Raw genomic sequence first — 19357 nt, 5'->3', positions numbered from 1 at the left:
CAAAGCTGACTCGCTGACACTGTTTTAAAGCATAGTTTATAGTTTACAGCTATTGTCTTGCAATAGGGCAAGAATTTGCCCTATAGTTTGCCAGCTGTTGGGCTAGTCTTTACATTTTCTATTCCTGACAGTTATTGTGTGATCTCTATTGTGTGGTCTTTTAAATTTTAATGTAATTTAATGGGTTTCCTTTTTTAAAAAAAATACATTTCTATACTGCCTACTCAAATCAAAGTGTGTGCAGTTTTACAGAATTTAAAAACAACAGCAGTGAACAACAAAAACAGTGACCATAAAAGGAACCCAACTATCCCTCCGTAGCCTGAAAAACTCAGAAGGCCCATCCACCCATTTCAACCCAAAGCTGGAGGGAAATGCCAGGTTTTAAAATAATGCTTCAACACAGGCAAGGTGAAAGCCATGTGGAGCTCTGGGAGAATTTTGAAACAGAGTAGAAAATTGTAAAGAATTTTCATTGTCTTCTGAATATAGCAAACACCCCCCCCACCCCCCACCCCTAGTCTTCTCTCTAAAAAAAAAAACTGTTTTGTATTCAGAGCACATTATAAAAGAACTAAACTCTTGGTGCTTTATTTAGAAAGCAGTATGGTGTCATGAATAGATTTTACACAATCCAGACAACCACTAGAAGATTGTGGCACTGCTTTTGACACTATCTTGTGTCTAGAAAAGATAAATCTTATTACATTCTTTTCCAAGAGGCAGTGTTATTAAAAATAGACTACGCTAGTCACAAGATGTATTACCAAGAGTCTTTATTATTTTTTGTTTTAACCTACCAGTTAAAGAAATATTTGCTTTTTTATATAGCCAATGTAGATACTGCATGTCTTGATTTTAAATATCTTAAAACAAAATTCTATTCTGACAGGAAGAGGGTCCAAAGACATGAATCATAAGAAATATCTGATATATAATCACTCTGAAATTGGCAGCATTCATTAATTATATTGATTTATATACTGCTTCCCATATCAAAGGAAAATAATCAGTTTGAGAAGTGCTTTAAGATTTTGAGTGGTCTTAATTCCGCAAAGATTTGAAGGTTTTGCTAAAACAAAATGAAAATGGTATAGAGATTGCTAGTTGTATTTTGTAATTTTGGCAATATAATTGCTGTTTATTTCTACAGAGATCTAAATCATATTAGACATTATTTTAGAAATATTGCACACTTCATTGTTTATGTACTGTATTTTTTGGAGTATAAGACGCACCTTTCCCCCCCCTAAAAGAGGGTGAAAATTTAGGTGCGTCTTATAAACAGAATGTAGTCCTGCCCACCCACTGGCCCCCACCCTTTGGCCTCTGCCTTGTATCAGTTACCTCCTTGCAAGCAAACAGCAAGAAAAAACAGCTCCTTTCAACTTCAGCACAGGCTAATTAGCACAAGTTGATTGGATCGGCCTCCCGACTCTCAGCTGATTTGCTCTCAGCTGTTTTGCACAGGGCTCTGCTGCTTGCTGCAAAGAGGTAAATTGCTGGAGCAGATTTTTTTTCCCCCTTGTGCTAATCAAGCTATGCTGAAAATGAAAATGAAAGTAAAGCAGGCTGTTTGCTGTTTGCTGCAATGAGGCAAAATTGCTCAGAGGCAGAGGGAGATTTCTTTTTCTTCTTTTCCTCACCAAAAAAGGTAGGTGCGTCTTATACTCTGGTGCATCTTATACTCCAAAAATACGGTACTTAAAAATTTTATATGCCTCATCTTACATAGCATAACCCTGATAAATCATAATAAAACAATGAAAAGGATAAAACCAACAGCACATCCCTCAGGCCTGATAAACAATTGTATGGGATCAGCCTCACCCTACCCTAACGCTACTGGAAAACCCCAGGGTAGAGGCCTGGAGGAAGTGTTTTCCAAAGGGCAAGGGCTGCTATGGAGAAGGTGTGCTGCCTAAGTCACCCTGGAGGGCAACATTTAAGGATCTGGAGAGTATACCCACTTTATTGGACCTAGTGGAGCAGGCAGATAACCTTAGGGAAAGAAGACGTCATAAATAAACTGATCTTGTGATATTCATAGCTTTAAAGATGATAACCATCACTTTACAACATACCTGCGAAAGAACTGGAAGCCTGTGTAACTCACATAACAGCACTGCAACTACGACATACCCCAAACTGTGCACATCACTGCATTATGGGCCACTTATAGTTTCCAGATGGTCTTTAAAGGCAACTCTTTCAGAGCACATGGCAGGCATAGAACCTTTCCAGTCCAGAAACATCTATAATTGCCACATGAGATGGATCTGTGCAAAGCTCTCTTAGCCATAACTGCCACTTGCTCCTTAAGTAGGAACCATGAGTTCAAGAAAACCCCCAAATTGTACACCATCTCTACCCAAAGAAGTGCAATTCCAGCAGAACTCGAGGACAATAACTCCTCAGATCCAGGGATCAAAAATTCAGATATAGTCCTTTTTGCTTTTTGCTCCAGTCTCCAGGTAATGCATCAAAACCAGGACAAAGTTGCTTGGTTGATCAGGGATAGAAATGTCTAACTGAGTATTATTAGTGTGATATCAACCCCTATCAGAAAATGACTTCTCCTAGTGGCCTCATGTAGATGTTAAAGAGGAGAAGTAAAATTTCCAAGCCCCGAGACAGCCCACATTGCAAGGGACCAGGACTTGGCCTTTTCTTCCTTCTCTGTACCACAACATGGACTGGAACCTGCCACAGAGAAGGAGAAGACGCTACAGAACATTCTCCTCTGCCAATCCCAGAACTGATCCAGAAAAATATCATAATCAATGGTATCAAACACCACTGAGAGGTTCAAGACAGCTAAGATGGTTGCAGCATCCTCTGCAGGTTACCAACAAGCATAACAACACTGTCTCAGTGCTGTAGCATGGCCTAAACCCTGACTGAATAAGGTCTATACTGAGTCTGATATTTGGGTCATAAAATTTAGGTGTTTTTTTTTACCATTGTGTTAATGGTACCTATGCTTCTCTAAACATGGTTATACTTGAATTTTTATCCTTTTCAGATAGGATTGGATCAAGAATGATAGGAAATATAATCCAACATCAATATCACCACAAATTCCATATCCTTATTTTGCACTGGTTCTAACTCTCCAGCAAACTGCTTTACAATAAAAATGCTAAATATATGCAGGAGGCATTTTTATAGCAAACACAATTACTGACAGTATCTAATGTACTGTTATTCATTGTATTTATAGCTATTCCTGCTTTAATTCTACCCTTCTATGAGAAATGCAATACAATATTATCATCAGATTTTCATCTGACAATATACATCCAAAAAAAAAAGAAAAAAAAGAAAAGAGAACAGTCACCTTGCCAAGATCACAAAGAAAGATAATCAAATGTTAAACCCCCAGATTGTTTCTCAGTTTGGCTTTTGCCTGTGTTTATGATATTGAATCTCTACTTTTGGCCTTGCATATGATTAATCGTGGCAACTGCATTCCTTTGATCCCTTTTAGATCATTCTGTAATTTTTAATTCCAATGACTGAGAGTTCATCCAGATGGTAGATGCTAACAGAATTTAATGTGTAATTAGTCCCTCTTTTCCTCCTAAATATTTTTGCCCAATTAAAAAGAGAAAATTAAAGACTTGGGAAAACAGGAGAGAGGGAAAGAGAGAGAGATGATACACTACACATCTCATTTACCTTCCACCCTATTAAATTCCACAAATTAAGAATGGTGAAACACAGTAAGACCAAAGTTCAGAAGCATCCTGAGAAATTGGTAACACATATTAGTAGTTGTGTAATTGTTAGTGGTTATTTTCTCAAGTAATTATGAGAGGAATACAGTCAGATACAGAACATGTTATCTCACTCCAAGATATGAGACTTTCCTATCAACAATTTGGTCCTTGGAGAAATAAATTTATTTATCTGCAAATGAATTATATTTATGCACTGCATAAATTCAGTATTAACATACTAGTGACATATCATCTACAGTTACAAATCAGTGTCATTTTAATTATGCACACAAATTACCCTACCATCTCCAACTCTCAGCATGTAAAAGACATTACTGGTTAAATGACAAGATTATGAGTGGGAAATCAATGCAACCTGTCTTGCTGAAAATAGCTGCAACTTAAACTCTTTGGAAAAGCTTTCAAAGAAGCATTCATTCTTCAGAGTTAGAATTAAATAAACAGTAAAATCTTCTTTGATTCAAGCTCATATTATAGTAAATACATGGATGTGGATATGCGGCTTTCTTAAAAAGAGTATAGAAGTAGTTTCTCACTGTCTGCTTCCATGGGGATTTTTACTCAGTGGTTAATTCCAAAAGTTCTATGCTTCCATGGAAGCATTTATGCAAATATTAACCAGGTGTAACTCTGCTAACTTTTTGAAATTAGCCGTGGGTGGTTTGATGTTTCCACCAGCTATGCTCTGTTTTGGAGATTTAACTCTGTTTATTTCTGGCCTCTTTCCAGCTTATTTGAACCACGGCAAAAAGTTATATTGTCCTACGAGTCATTATAACTCTGCAGATCTAGTGATTAATCAAGTTTCCTGCAGATGGATTTATGAAGGCAACAGCTGTCAAGAGCCAATGCAAAGGACAGAGACTAGGCTTCATTAGAAAAACAATGGACAGAGGCCAGCCACTCATCACACTGTGAAATGGATAGAACTAAGCATCGAAAAAAAAAAAAATTTGGATAGACATTACACATAGAGGCAAATAGCTTGAATTATCATGGTGATCACTCTATTCTTTTTATTTATTAAGACTTTTCTAAGATCTTATTAGAGCTTGGTATTTTCATTTCTACCTGTAGGTTTTCTAGTTCTAGCCTCAGTTTGGATGAAGCTCAACCAAGCACTTGCAGGACTCAAGTCTGCCTTTACAGTACTTTTCTTTCACCCATTCTGAAAGAGCTAGGCTCTTTGGGAGATTGCCTATAGATAATAAGATCTACTGTATGCAGAGGGAGATATAAAATCATCTGCCCTAGATTGAAATAACTTTAATCTTTGTTTTTAGCTTTTGCTCTTGATAACTGTTGTCTTCATACATTAGAATAAGAATACTTTTGAGGGCAAAATGGCACAGAAACAAGAAATGTCTATAGCTCCAAATTGTTGGTTTCGGTTGGTTCATTAAAAACTTTACTGTCTGGCTCTGGAAAGTCCACAGTACAATGTATGTCTACAGAAATGTGTGCCTTTTGTTTGTGTATTGAGAATTCTTTGTACAGGCTAACGGGAATTTTCAAACACCAACAATAAAAAAGATACAGCTATGATATGTGGGATGCTGAGTCAATACTAGAAGAAAGAAAAGCTTTCAATCAGGATGTTGATGCTTGTTAACACTTCTCAAAACCCACAGCAGAATATTGCCTTTTTATACTGCTTGGTGGTCTGAAATGCAGTATGTAACTGTCAACACATTCTGAATAGTTTTGACAACCTAGCCAAGATGGATTTCAACTTCAAGGTTATTTTCTGCGAGGAAAATAAAATGAATATTTAGCTTTCTTGTTTCACTTTACTTTGTTTCAGGTTAATTTACACCATGGATGGAAAAGCTGTGATTCTTTAACTGTTGGGGAACCATAATTTGCAGCCTTTTTCATTGAAGTCATGTCAGCTATAGCTGCTGGAGAACTGGGAGCGGAAATTTTGAATAGTTCGAAGAACCGGTAGTAAAAATTCTGACTGGCTCTGCCCACATCTATTTTCTGCCTCCCAAGTCCCAGCTGATTGGGAGGAATTGGGGATTTTGCAGTAACCTTTCCCTGGATTGGAGAGGGAATGGAAATTTTACAGTATCCTTCCCCTGGAGTGGGGTGAGAATGGAGATTTTACAGTATCCTTCCCCTGCCACGGCCACCAAGCCATGCCCACCAAGCCATGCCCACAGAACCGGTAGTAAAAAAATTTGAAACCCACCACTGATTTTTAATATAGCCCTGTGGTAGAGTTGTGATATATCAGTTTTCTAACTCTAAACATTTTTATTTTGAAAGAATTAAAAAGTCAATTATATTTCCAGTGGGAAAAGAAGTCATGATAGATCTTACTGATGTATGAATACTATGTTTCATACTAGAAAGATTGTGTCTTGTTTTTCTTATAACAATATTATAATTGCCTACAGCAATTGTGTGCAGCTGTTGATTGATAACTACAGATTAAAAAATCATTTAAATTATAAATAATAGAATCTAAAAGCTTGAGAGGGACTCTGAAGCATCTCCATAATTTGTGCCTGAAGTATAATTTTTGCTCTGACAAAAAGTAATCACTTAATATAAAAAGTAATCATAAAATCTCTTTAATCCATTTCATATGTACAAGTTTAGCAAATGTAGCTTTTGGAGCACAGCCTTTGCACACTACTCAAAAATCTGTTTTTGAGGGCACCATGGTACGCACCTCATCTGAACATGGTAAGCACCCTGCATTAATCTCAATTATTCTTTACTGTCCCTAATATTTTCTTAGTAAGACACCTAGTATATTGTGTCCTCACTTGTGAAAACTCAAATCTTCCACAGAGTTCAGTTTTTCAACTATTTACGTCTGCTGGAATCATTTAGCAGGCAGACTGTTCATTTTTATTTGCTTTGCTAAAAATAGTAAACACTTCTTGTCTAGATAGGAACAGAATAACTAACCTAAGCTGCTTCCTTTGGAAGTATTCATACTAGCAAGCTATTTGCAGTCACATCTGTGGTCCTTAATGCTAGACATCTTAACTTATTTTCATTCAAATAGGAATGGGCATTCAGTATGTACATGAATGTAAAAGCACTTAAGGATCCAGTGAAATTCATTTCCATTAAATAGGATTCTAGCTGAGGAATCATTTTACTTGAAAGGATATTGAAGAAGACACATTCCAAAATAGCTATTGACTCCACTTTGTTTCAAGACACAAAATTCAGTTAGTTCCTTACAACCTATTTAGTTCTTAACAGCCAATATGTCTGGGACACTGTTCTCACTTGAACCATCCCCTTCACATGGGTTTGCCCAAGAGACCCCTTACCAAGTTCTACTTCCTACAAAAAAATCAGCACTTGGCTACTGAAGTCATTTCCATGACGGTGTCCTACATTTGAAAATACCTTTTCTGAAAAATAATATTGATAAGAAACATTTTGTCTTTTCAGTTTTTTGTTTATTTATTTGTAAAATTTATAGGCCACCCATCTTACCTGAAGTAACTCTGGGTGGCTTACAATCATAACCATTAAAAATATTTTTCCGCAGCTGATTAATGTTTTAATGAAGTTGTTTGTTGCAGCGATCAGATGTTGAAGGTTTTTTGAATTACGTTAAATAGATGGAGATTCCAACAAGAAAAAAGTACAAGTTACCTGATAAAATACCTTCTTTTAATACAGTTCTAAAAGGAAATCTCTTACTTCCTTTTTGGCATTCAACATCTGCACATATAGAATAGTGAGCGATCCCCATGTATACAACTTTTTATGTATGCATATTTTCTCCTGTGCATAAAACCTTAGTATTTACACTGGAAAAAATCATGACATGATGAAAAGTGCTTCTAGATGATTGGCAGGAGTTGATGTCATCAACTGATTGGCAGGAGGTTTAACTGACTTTCCTAAACCACACAATCCAAGGTGTGAATTAGGGAGTTTCCAAAAGATGCAGCCTGTGTGAATAAAAGGCTGTCATTTTTCATCGTGATGTTAACAAGTATGCTGGAGCCCAGGGGATTAAATGAAATAAAATCTCCAAATGAATTTGGCTCCATGCTTTTCTCTCATTAATTAAGCCACAGCTGGTTAATATTATTCACTGAAACAAGTTAAAAATAATCTGGCCAGCTACTACAAATATTTCTGTGATGCCAATTTGAATTTTGATAGTGACTAACAAATTATTAGTAGCCTTACTTTGCAATTTGTTTGGTGTGGGATCCTAGGAAATGTTACCCATAGTGGGTAGTAAAACTGTTCAGTGCCCAAATATTCTCCCAGACTACTAAATATATTGTAGATGGCAAGAAGTGTATATCCATTCCATCCCCCCTTCCTCTCTATCCTATAACTTATCACAGGACTATAAACCTTTATGTCCAAAATTTAGTATTTTGAAAAACTCTTTGCAGGATTGTCTTGCAGTCCAAATAAGGTTTGTGTTTATGGATAGGTTTAATTTAATTTAATTTTGCTTTTAATTTGATCAGCAATACATCTTTGTATTTACTTTGTAAATGTTACATTGCTTAATAAAGAGTTAGAATCCAAACTAATTAATAAACCCCTCTCCTTAAAATGTCACATACTTTGAAATGTGCCTTCTTCCCTCACCCTCCCCAACTTCTTCTAGGACCAGCAGCCAAATTTAGAAACAAGGGAAACTATTGATGCCTTTTACGTCGCTATCATCAATGACCTTGGTGAAAGATGTATAAAAGCCAGTAACAGTAGAATCTCCTTAGTTGGTCCTTTTCTTGCCAGGGTAGGTATTAACCTTTCTTCTTTCTGAAGATATATGAGTATATTTTGTGCCTGGTGTCCTATAAAGTTTGATTGGTATTGTATGCTTTTCTGCTAAGATATGAAGGTTTAGTTTTGCTAGCCACATAAACAGAGAATATTGTTTTAGTAGCGCTGACTGACTGCCAATAATGTATAGATTAGATGTATTAAATGCTTAATGTTTTGAAAGGAGATTGGGATCTGTATTATATTAAAGATGGACTGATACATTTTTAGTCATATTTACTATTTTTTCCAACTATCATTGGAACTCATTCTGTGATACAGTTTAAACAGATTGTGGATTGTGATTAAGTTAGAGCTGAGCTGGAATCCTTTAGAAATAAATAGTTTAAACCAATTCTTATTGCAGACAAGAATATTGATCATTGCAGTGGAATACAGCTATTTGTTGGGATTTTTCTTTGGTTTGTATTCTTCCTGGTTTTATTCATAATACTCTTCTTTTTTAAAAAAAATAAGCATTTAATTTATTTTATTTTAAACAGTCAATACTAATTTGCGCCACAGATTAGAATTCCATTTCTTCCTACTTTTAACTTTACTTAGTATTTCTGTCCAATGTTTATTTAGCCCAGGAATTACATTCTATTGCCATGGTTTTTATGGCATATTATGAGACTTTTCTGAAATTAGTCTAATACTTGCAGACCAGAGGTGGTATTCAGCGGGTTCTGACCAGTTCTGGAGAACTGGTAGCGGAAATTTTGAGTAGTTCAGAGAACCGGTTAATACCACCTCTGACTGGCCCCACCCCTATCTATTCTCTGCCTCTCGAGTTCCAGCTGATCAGGAGGAAAAGGGAAGTTTGCAGTAAGTTTACCCTGGAGTGGGGAGAGAATGGAGATTTTACAGTATCCTTCCCCTGGAGTGGGATGGGAATGGAGATTTTACAGTATCCTTCTCACTTCCACCAAGTCATGTCACGCCCACCAAGCTATGCCCACAGAACCGGTAGTAAAAAAATTTGAATCCCACCACTGTTGCAGACTATGGAATATCTCAACAGATAAGAAACCCTGTGTGGAAAAGTTTATTCTTATTATTTCCAATCTTAATAGCTGAAAATTCATAAAGATTACTCAGACTTTCTGTTTTGGGATAAAAAGCTTGATACAGTGGTCCTTATTAGTGAACATAGTAAAAGAAACTCTGGAGAGATTTCTTGTCACTGATAATATGAAATTACAATTGCATTCAATGTAAGTTTTTAGTGAATGAGTCACTTGTTGTACACAAAAGGAACTTCTTACCTTCCACTTTTTTTTAACCAAGGTTTTCTTTTTGATAAATCTTATAAGTTTGTACAAAATGATAGAATTACCACCAAGAAGATATTATGTCAGATGTATAAACATCAAGAGCACAAATAAGAACTAATGTTGATTATTCTTTTGAATGTCTGGTTTTAAGAGGAACTAATTAGGGATGGCTATTATCATTCTTCTGTTTAATTTTTAACCTTCCGCCGCGCGCTTAAGACTTTTCTATTTTATCAAGCTGGCCTGGCCTAAATCTTCCCCCTTTTTAAATGTGGAAATTTTAAATTTTTAAATTTTAAATTCGTCTTATTTATAGGGGTATGGGTAAGGCATTTTAAATTGGGGAGCCATTTTAGATTTAATTCTGTTTTAAACGTGTTTTAATTGTTTATATTGTATGTTTTTAATTTTGGCTGTTCACCGCCCCGAGTCCTTCGGGAGAGGGGGCGGTATAAAAATCTAATAAATAAATAAATAAATAAATAATTTATTTACAAAAACATTAATATTAGCAACATCTAAAAAGTAATATAAAGGGGAAAATGAATTTTTTAAATTTCTCACTCCTTATTCTTTAAACCCTAGTACATTTGGATAACTGTATAAAAAAAGGCTTCAAAAGTTTTGCAAAATTATCAGGCCTATCAATTATGTAAAAACTATAAAAAGCAGGGTTATATATAGAATACAGTGTACAGTAAATGTATATATGTATAACTGTATATCTGATCTTATGGAAAATGAAGGGCCTATCTGGAACAAATGCCTTTAAAATTTTCTTAGTAAATTAAAGCATGCAGGTGAGACAGACTATTACTCTATAAAGTGTCATGGCTACTTTGATCTCAGCTAAATTCATGTTATGAGCAAAGAGTATACTACAACTTGTAAACCCATGTTTTTGAGAAAACAATAATCATTCTGCACAAGCCAAAAGTTTAGTATAATAAATTTACTCATATTTGTTATATTTATAGGTGACCCTACACCAGATTTGAGACAAGTTTAGGAGTCAGATTTAGGAAAGGCATTGGATGGTGCCATATGGCACTCTTATATGTTTCAAGACAGGAATTATATTGTAAGACCTTACATTTATGTTATTTAATTCCTATAGGAATCCTATATAAAATACATAATTATTGAATAGGTGATGGTGGGTTATAATAAAACAGACTCTGTTCCATTTTAGGTGGGAATGCAGTAAAGCCTCAAAATTTTGAGGGAAATCTTTGACAAAATAATAGCAATAACTAAACAATGAAGGAGTTCCTACCAAATTTAAACATATTATATACAGTATATTTGATGGATCTTACAAAGCAAAAATCATATTGTTTCCTGCTTCTAGCAGCAAAGTTAATTTTCATGGCTATTGAAATATCTGCAACTATTTTTGCTTGATAAATGATTTAATAAGATTTGATCTATTGCTCAGCTTGAGAAGTGGAAATAATTATTGTACAGAAATTGGCATAATTTTATCTGTTTTATAAATAGCAAAATTAATACTCATCAAAATATAGAAAATTTAAATTTAAATGAGCTGATACAAGAATGTAGAAATTTGCATAATGAAACAGTGTAATATCATTTTGAATGTTAGAAATTTTATTTAGTAAGTCTTCTTTTGACTCATAATGGCTTTAGAGCAGGTCCTTTTAATAAATAACAGCTTCCATTATTACTTTTATTTTTGAAATGTGCACAGCCCTAGTATTCATGTTTACTATAAAATAAACAAAAACTGAATAGTCTCCTGGCCTGCTTGCTTTGAAGATGAATTAATGAATGAGTGAATAAATGAATGAATGAATGATGTGAACCTGTTTTTTTTTAAAAAAATTATTTTTATATGCCGCCCTTCTCTGGAGACTCAGGGCGGCTTCCAATGCGTTAAGCAATAGCCTTCATACTTTTGTATATTTTATACAAAGTCAGCTTATTGCCCCCACAAACCGGGTCCTCATTGAACCTGTTGATACCAACATTCATTTATAATGGAGAAAAATGGAGAAAAATAATATATTTAAAAGACTGCAGTATCACTTTTATTCAAATTCATAGTTAGAATCCAATGTGAGTTTCTAAATCCCAAGTTATCTTTAAATGCAAACCTTGAGGAAAAAATAAGCAATATGCCCCGTGGCTTTTTGTATCATTTTGTATCGTAAGTCTTCTCATATTTGAGCATTTTCAGAACCTGTAACAGTTTATGGTTCTATTTAATTTTTTGGCTGTTTCTCCTTTATGAAAAAATTCTAGCAAAATGTTACAAGATTTCAGTGTTCACTGCAGGAAGAAGGAAGTGCTATTCCTTGGTTTTTGTAATCCACTCAGAGAACAGTAATAATTAGAAATTGTAATGGTTCATGAGCAATTATATACTAAATGTCACAATATCTCCAAGGAATTTTTTCATTCACTCCACAAGAAACCTGAAGAAAAAAGGTATTGATTTTCTAAATTTCAGCTATGCATTATTTTATTTGCTTCATCAATTTATATAACTGCTCACTCAATATAAAAGTGACAGTACAAAATAAATTCAGTAAAAGAAATTAATAAAAAAGACATAGAATATATAAACATATCAAGAACAGGGAAAGAATTCATCCAACAGGCATACTGCATATTGACAATATCAGCTCGTATTGAATAGACAGAAATAAAGGGTGAAATAGTAATGATCTAGAAAGCAAAACTAAAAAAAAAACCATTTAAATCATCTATGTAAATATTTTTTATTTATTAAATTTATATAACCAAATGTGATTCTATGCAGTATATTCTTATTCATCATAGTGTTTTGTTTTATATCAGAAGTTGTATTAGCCATCTAAAAATGTCATATTACCTAGGACCAAGTGCCACTGAATTCACTGGGACTTAGCTACAAATAAATCAGTTTAGATTGGATTGACAATGTATTTAACATTTATTTGGTAATATTAATTGTACTGAAAGGGATTTTTGTTCATTTATATGAATATTTTTACTCCCGAACATCTACCATATTTCATAATGACTCCTTGTTTCATTAAGGGGAATGCTGATTTCAATTTAAACAAAATGAATGAAACTACCATGATGTGTGGCTCTAGTTTTCAACTTAAGAAAATTCAAATTTTACTTTAAATGAGAACAATATTCTGCCTGTTCAGTTGTTTGTGACTAATTGTTAGCTATGTTGCTGTCAATCTACATAAATAGTTCTGAACTAAGTGGTCTGATTCAATATGGCAACATTGTGTGCCAAAATCAGCCTTCCTTAACTCCTACAATCTCCAGCTGGCAGAATTAGTAAGCAATTATAACAGTTGTAGTACCAACATATTTGGAGGCACTAGGATGTGTTGGGAGTAGAACAGGAGTGGGAAGCTGAATTCTCCAAAGGGGGAGTGTATCTCTTCAAGGTCAGCAGATTGTCACATTATGGCACAATAATGGGACATAAATAGCTTTTAAAAATTTATCAGCAAATTGTGGAGTATTAGGTACAAAATGGTGTCCATATCAGAAATAATGTTTCCAGAGAAGATTAAGTCTGATCAGTATTTTTCTATTCCCCTAAAAAATCAATGCTGGGTGATATAGATTGAAAATGTTCCAAATGAATCATTTGAGCCTGAAAAAAGGGGACTTGAAATAATAAGAATAACCTGGATATGTATAGAATCAAATATGTGCACCATCAAATCAGTACTACTAAACTATTGTGAGCAGTCCTCTAGAAACCAGAATAACAGAGACATTTAAAAAATAAATGAATGTATGTGTTTGGAACTGGGGAACAATGTTACCTGTGGGCTTTAGAACATGCATTTATTAATTTAATTTAATATTTAAATATTAATATAATATTTAATTTAATTATTCATTTATTAAATTTATATTATTTTATAAGTTTTCTTTTGCTGCAGAGAATGAGCAGTGTGCTTCCAAATTTATTAATTAACTTGCTCAATGTATGGCCCACTTTTCCACTAAGAACACAATATAGTATTTGTGGTAAATTTTTCTCCAGTATTCTCCCATAATAATAATCCCACAAAGTAAATTGGCTAAAAGATAAAGGTTAGCCCAAGGGCAACCGGTCAGCTTTCTTTCCTCAAGAGGAATTTGAATCTGGATGTCACCAGCCTTAGTTCAATATTTTAAATTAAAATTGTTATTTCAACCAAGAAGCATATTCTTTCTCTATGCTTTAGTGTCCTGTTATTTTAACAGGAATGATTTTTCTAATGCAAATGTATCTCTTAATCTCAAATACACAGATTTTCTCTTTATTTATTCAGGGTCTATGTTTGGCTATGTTGGAAAATAGAGAATAGTGTAGAGTAGAGTAGAGCAGAGCAGAGCAGAGCAGAGCAGAACAGAATAGAATAGAATAACAGAGTTGGAAGGGACTCTGTTATTCTATTGAAAAGTTGAAAAGATGTTACCTACTTCTGTTTGGATATTTTAAGTTTGTCATTTTATCTTTGTAGGCTAGCTTGCGTCATTTTTCTTTTGTGAGCATACATTCTTCACTTTGCTTGCCAAGATGATGGACATGTCGGAGTTCGGGGAAGCTGCAGCTTTCCTCCGAAAAAGTGAGAAGGAAATCATGGTGTTGCAGACAGTGGCCTTTGATGGTAAGATATAATGTGATTCTTCTGCCCATCATTTCTCCTAGACTGGTAAAGCAGATATCTGATTGGATACAATATAATTGAAAGTTCTGATATAAAAGGTACATTGTAGGTCTGAACTTGGATTTTAGCCATTTTGCTGTCTGGGAAAACGTTACTCTGGTTGAATCACAGAATCAGACTAGTTATATCAGGCAAAGTTTATAATATAGCAGGTGAGGACCAATTATTTGTTGTTTTATATTTAAATAAACTATCCTCTTTGAGGTGAAGAAAACATTTGGCTGGGGAATTCTGGGAACTGAAGCCCACCCATCTTAAAATTGCCTTATCTGGATAGATTTTGCAGGCATTACTTAATCTATGAAATGGGTTGAGCATTTAGAGAAAGCAAGCGGCTTAAATACTGCTAAGAGAACATTGTATAATATACAGCTGGTGTTATTTGACAATTTTAAGTATTTAGCATGTTTGTATAACGACAAAAATGTCTTTCTTTTCAAGGAAAGAAGAAATGTTGGATTCCTGATGAAAAGAAAGCATATCTTGAAGCAGAGATCAAGGAGAGTGGTGGTGGCAAAGTTACTGTAGAGACAACAGATGGGAAGGTAAGGAACTTTCTCTGATTGATAGGTCACAAGTGCAAGACCTACAAGAAGAGAAACAACAAGCCAGTGAAAAGAGTTGGTCCAGAAGCGCTTTAACAATAAGGTCAATTAATCCAAGGACAAAAAAGAAATGGCACATATAGCTGGAGATTGACTTATATTTTTATGTCTTTCTGCCCATCCATCCATCCATCCAACATCCTTCAGTGTTGATGCCTGGTGATTGTCTAGAGACAAGTCCTTATAATTTTCTTGGCAAGAAATTGTCTTCTTCACAGGGCTGAGAGAGAGTGATTTAGCTGAATTTGTGTGCCTAAAATGGGCCTAGAAATCATTGTCTCCTGGATTATAGCATGACGTCTTATCACTACATCAGATTTGCTCATATATACTGTAGTATGTCAGTGTTAAAATATAAGTCTTTTTAAAAAGAGTGCAGCAGTTTCTACCTTGTCCTGCAGGGACAACTATTGTAGCAACTTGAACAGAGTTCCCTACAAATATATGCATATCTTTGGATCTGAGGCTTTGGGCTGATCATGCATAAGGCTAACTGCACAAGAGTAATTATATAAAGATGAGCCATATCTTAGTTGATTTATGTGGTTCAGTATAAAGATGGACGAGTGATTAAATATAGGGGATTCCTGGTATTGCGGAAGCAACCATACATTTTTATGCTTCTATCTTTGGAGGGACTCAAGGTAGGCACATAAGTTTTACTTATATAGAGGTTCTGGGTCATACTTATCTTTCCAATCTTGGTTAAGTGCAGTACTTGTGACACAGTAGTGGGTTTCAAATCCCAGCGCTTACGCACTTACTTTGTGAGCACGCGGCACTTCTGTGCATGCACAGAAGGTTCTGCGCATGCGCAGAGTGTTTTTGATGATGTCTGGGCGGGTGAGCAGAGCCTCCTGCCACCGCAACCAGTGTACCCAAACCGGGGCGAACCGATAGCAACCCACCCCTGTTGTGACAGCTCTGAATATTCTCAGAGGCAATGGGCAACAAAACCTTAAATCTTTTATGTCACATGCACGAATACAAAGCAACTGATTATAAGCAGAGTAGAATAAAAAGATCTGACTTTAAAAAATGATAGAGGTAGATTTTGTAATTTTCTGTACATTCCCCAAAAAGAGTTGTAAACAATCTTAAAGCAGTCAATTGCCACTTTAATAATTGTTCAGTTGTTTGGAATGTTTTTAAATAAGCATGCTTCTTTGCTCAGTTTCATAAGTTTTTAAATGATTTCATTCATGAAATATGCTTTCCAGTGGTTGGAATTTAACTTTGAATATATCTTACAATCTTCTATGTCAGATGGCTTTTAATTTATTCTTAGATAGCCAGCATCATTATTAATATCTGAACACCTCAAATCCACTGTTATTGTTATTTGAATTTCTACACCATACTTTATAAAACAAAATTACAAACCTACCATTTACAAACAGCAATAGTATCCCATAATTTTTAAAATAAGAGATACATTTTAATTTTTCTATTTGATAATCATCCCAAGAGATATTGGTACAAGACTGTGCTGATCTGTTTAAAATTTAAGTTGCATTTGTAAATAATGTATACTTGGGAATAATCTTTAATAATGTCCTTTTGTAGTGAGGCTACTATATCCACAAAGACAGAAAAATACAAAATTACTCACAACAGATAAGTGGACTGTGAAGATAGTAGAACTTGCTAAAATGGTTAAATTGACCTGTTTATTAGGAGAGGAACAATTTTGTAAAAAGACCAGAAACCTTTTATGGACTTTTTCCTGAAAATGGACAAAAATGAATTGGTGATTTTGGAAAAAGGGTTGTTTAGGGAAAAAAGGACATGTTATGTGATTTGGGAGGGGGAAGCAGTAATAATTATGTTTGTAACTGCTGCAAAGATCAGAATTCACTTATTTAGATATTTTTCTTTCTCTTTTTTCATCCTATTGTTGATTTTTTCACTTTTTGTCCTATCATCCATCCAGCCAGCCAGTTATCTATCTGAAAATCTGTTTGGTGTAATGGTTAAGGCATGAGGCAAAGCCACCTGAGTGATCTTGTGTCAATCCCTTTTATCTCAGCCTTAGGAAAGAGGCAATGGCAAACCACTTCTAAGAAACCTTGCCCAGGCAATCTCCAAGAATCAGACACAACTAAATGGAAGATAGAGATATACATAAATACCTTTCAAATTAATAATAATGGGAAATAGAATGCATCCAATTAAAAGTTATTTTCTCTTTTTCTTGCAGACTGTTACTGTAAAAGAAGATGATATTCAGCAGATGAACCCTCCAAAGTTTGACATGATTGAAGATATGGCTATGTTGACCCATCTAAATGAAGCTTCTGTGCTATATAATTTGTATAGACGCTACTCTAACTGGATGATTTATGTATGATTTCTTTACTTTGTCATCTTAAAATGTGCTAGTTGAATAACATATTTTTGTAGAAGAATGCCTTAATGTTTTTCCCTAAAGAATTGTTTAGGAATTATTTTTATGAAATAATTTTTGTGATACATTCCTCTATTTACTTTAACAATATTGTGAACTTTCTCCTTATCAGCCTATTTAAAGGACAACAATTTGTGGAAGGCTGTTTCCAAAATGGAAGAAAGCAAATACATTAGGCTCAGTAGAGTAAATGGATACTGTGTTTTGGGTCAAGGATGTTGGAAAAGATTCTTTAATAAATAAATTATTTTTCATCATCTTTTTATTCTAAAAAATTTCTAAAGAGAGAGAAGGATGTGAATATGACAATTGAATAACAGCATTGTCTTAAAGCAAAGTTGTACAACCCGCAACCTACAGACCTCTGAAGTTCTTGTGAGCCCCCAGAACTCTCTCTTCAGCTGGCTATTGAAATTAAGCGTATTAATAATTGTAAAGTTGTCTGAAGATGATTTAAATTATGTTTAAAACGATGATGTTTCTTTGTTTGTTTGCATATTTTTTTTAATATGTTGCATATTAAATTTTAATTTAAAATTAAAAATCTAAATATTTTAGATTTTTAACCCACCTTTATTATTTTTATAAATAAGTCAAAGTAGTGAATATACCTAATACTCCTTCATGCTCCTTTTTTTCCAACAACAACAGCCCTGTGAGGTGAGCTGGGCTAAGAGAGGTAAACTTCCCAAAGTCACCAAGATGCTTTCATGGCAAATGCAAAACAAACTCACAGTCTCCTGGTTTCTAGCCTCTACTAGATCTAATTTAAGAATGTTGGAAGATTATGTATCTATTTTATTCGATATCCTCTTTTATATCCTTACTCCTTACTCCTTCTGACACGAAGAGACAATATTCCTCTTATTAAAAATTTTGGTATCTATTCTTTTCATTTCTAGACTTACTCAGGCCTCTTCTGTGTGACAATAAACCCTTACAAATGGCTTCCTGTCTACAAAACGGAAGTAGTTTCTGCTTACAAAGGGAAGAGACGCTCAGAGGCTCCTCCCCACATCTTCTCCATTGCAGATAATGCATATCATGATATGTTGCGTAGTAAGTAAATCTATTTCATCACAATTTTTTTTAAAGTTATGTGTATGTGTACATGTAGCCTCGAGTGTCCCCAGATCAGTTTGTTAACATTTGATGACAAATCAACAATATAAAGCAGTATAGTTTTTAGTTAATATAATGTAGGTGTACTAAATCTCTGCTGGACTTAACTCCTTAATTTGCTTTTTTTTTCTTAAAGTTGTACAGAATAGAACCAAAGTTTCAATTGTGACCTTTCTAGTGATGTCATCTTCATTCTGGCCTACAAATACATTTTTTTTTTTAAAAAAAAAGGCATATTCTACACTGGAAAGCATATTCTGCTTTCTAAAAGATTTTTAGCACGTAGAAGATATCTTATTTGAAATTACTTTTATCTATTTATTTATTTATGGATTTTATATGCTGCTCTAATTAGACACATTTATGAGCAGTGTATATTCCATGATCCATTAATTATATTAAAACAAAGCTAAAAATATGGAGACATTCACAGAAAAGTAAAACAATCCAATATAACAATAAAACCTTCCTAGGTCAGTATGATATCAATTCTTAGTACTATACCGTCAGGATCATTCAAGTATCCATCGATCTTCAAAACTTTTTGGAAAAGTGTGGTCTGAAAGGAATGGATTACAGACTTCAAGGACTATGTTGTTCCCAAGAGTGAGAATGATGCAAAGAAGGCCAACCCCTGGAGTTCTTGATGTTAGCATCTCCTAGGTGTTAGGAGTTTCAGTAAACTCTCCTACTAGATGTCATAAGGCAGGCATATGGATCTGTCCTGCAGAGCCATAAA

The 19357-nt window shown here is 34.4% G+C and overlaps 1 protein-coding gene across 1 annotated transcript in view; it reads left to right on the top strand.

The window, feature by feature from the left end:
- Nucleotides 1–14247: 14247 nt before the first annotated feature.
- The window catches only part of MYH15 (myosin heavy chain 15), a 93324-nt gene continuing 88214 nt past the window's right edge, over nucleotides 14248–19357 (top strand). Inside the window, exons 1-4 of the mRNA XM_034413066.3 lie at nucleotides 14248–14424; nucleotides 14926–15029; nucleotides 17290–17433; nucleotides 18399–18555. Coding sequence (XP_034268957.2) covers nucleotides 14334–14424; nucleotides 14926–15029; nucleotides 17290–17433; nucleotides 18399–18555 — 496 coding nt within the window. The 5' untranslated portion in view covers nucleotides 14248–14333. The remainder of the gene's footprint in view (nucleotides 14425–14925; nucleotides 15030–17289; nucleotides 17434–18398; nucleotides 18556–19357) is intronic.

The sequence above is a fragment of the Pantherophis guttatus genome, chromosome 5 (genome assembly GCF_059756535.1).
Source record: "Pantherophis guttatus breed Tessera chromosome 5, ASM5975653v1, whole genome shotgun sequence".
NCBI classification, from domain to species: domain Eukaryota; kingdom Metazoa; phylum Chordata; class Lepidosauria; order Squamata; family Colubridae; genus Pantherophis; species Pantherophis guttatus.
This window is presented reverse-complemented; position numbering and strand designations above follow the sequence as displayed.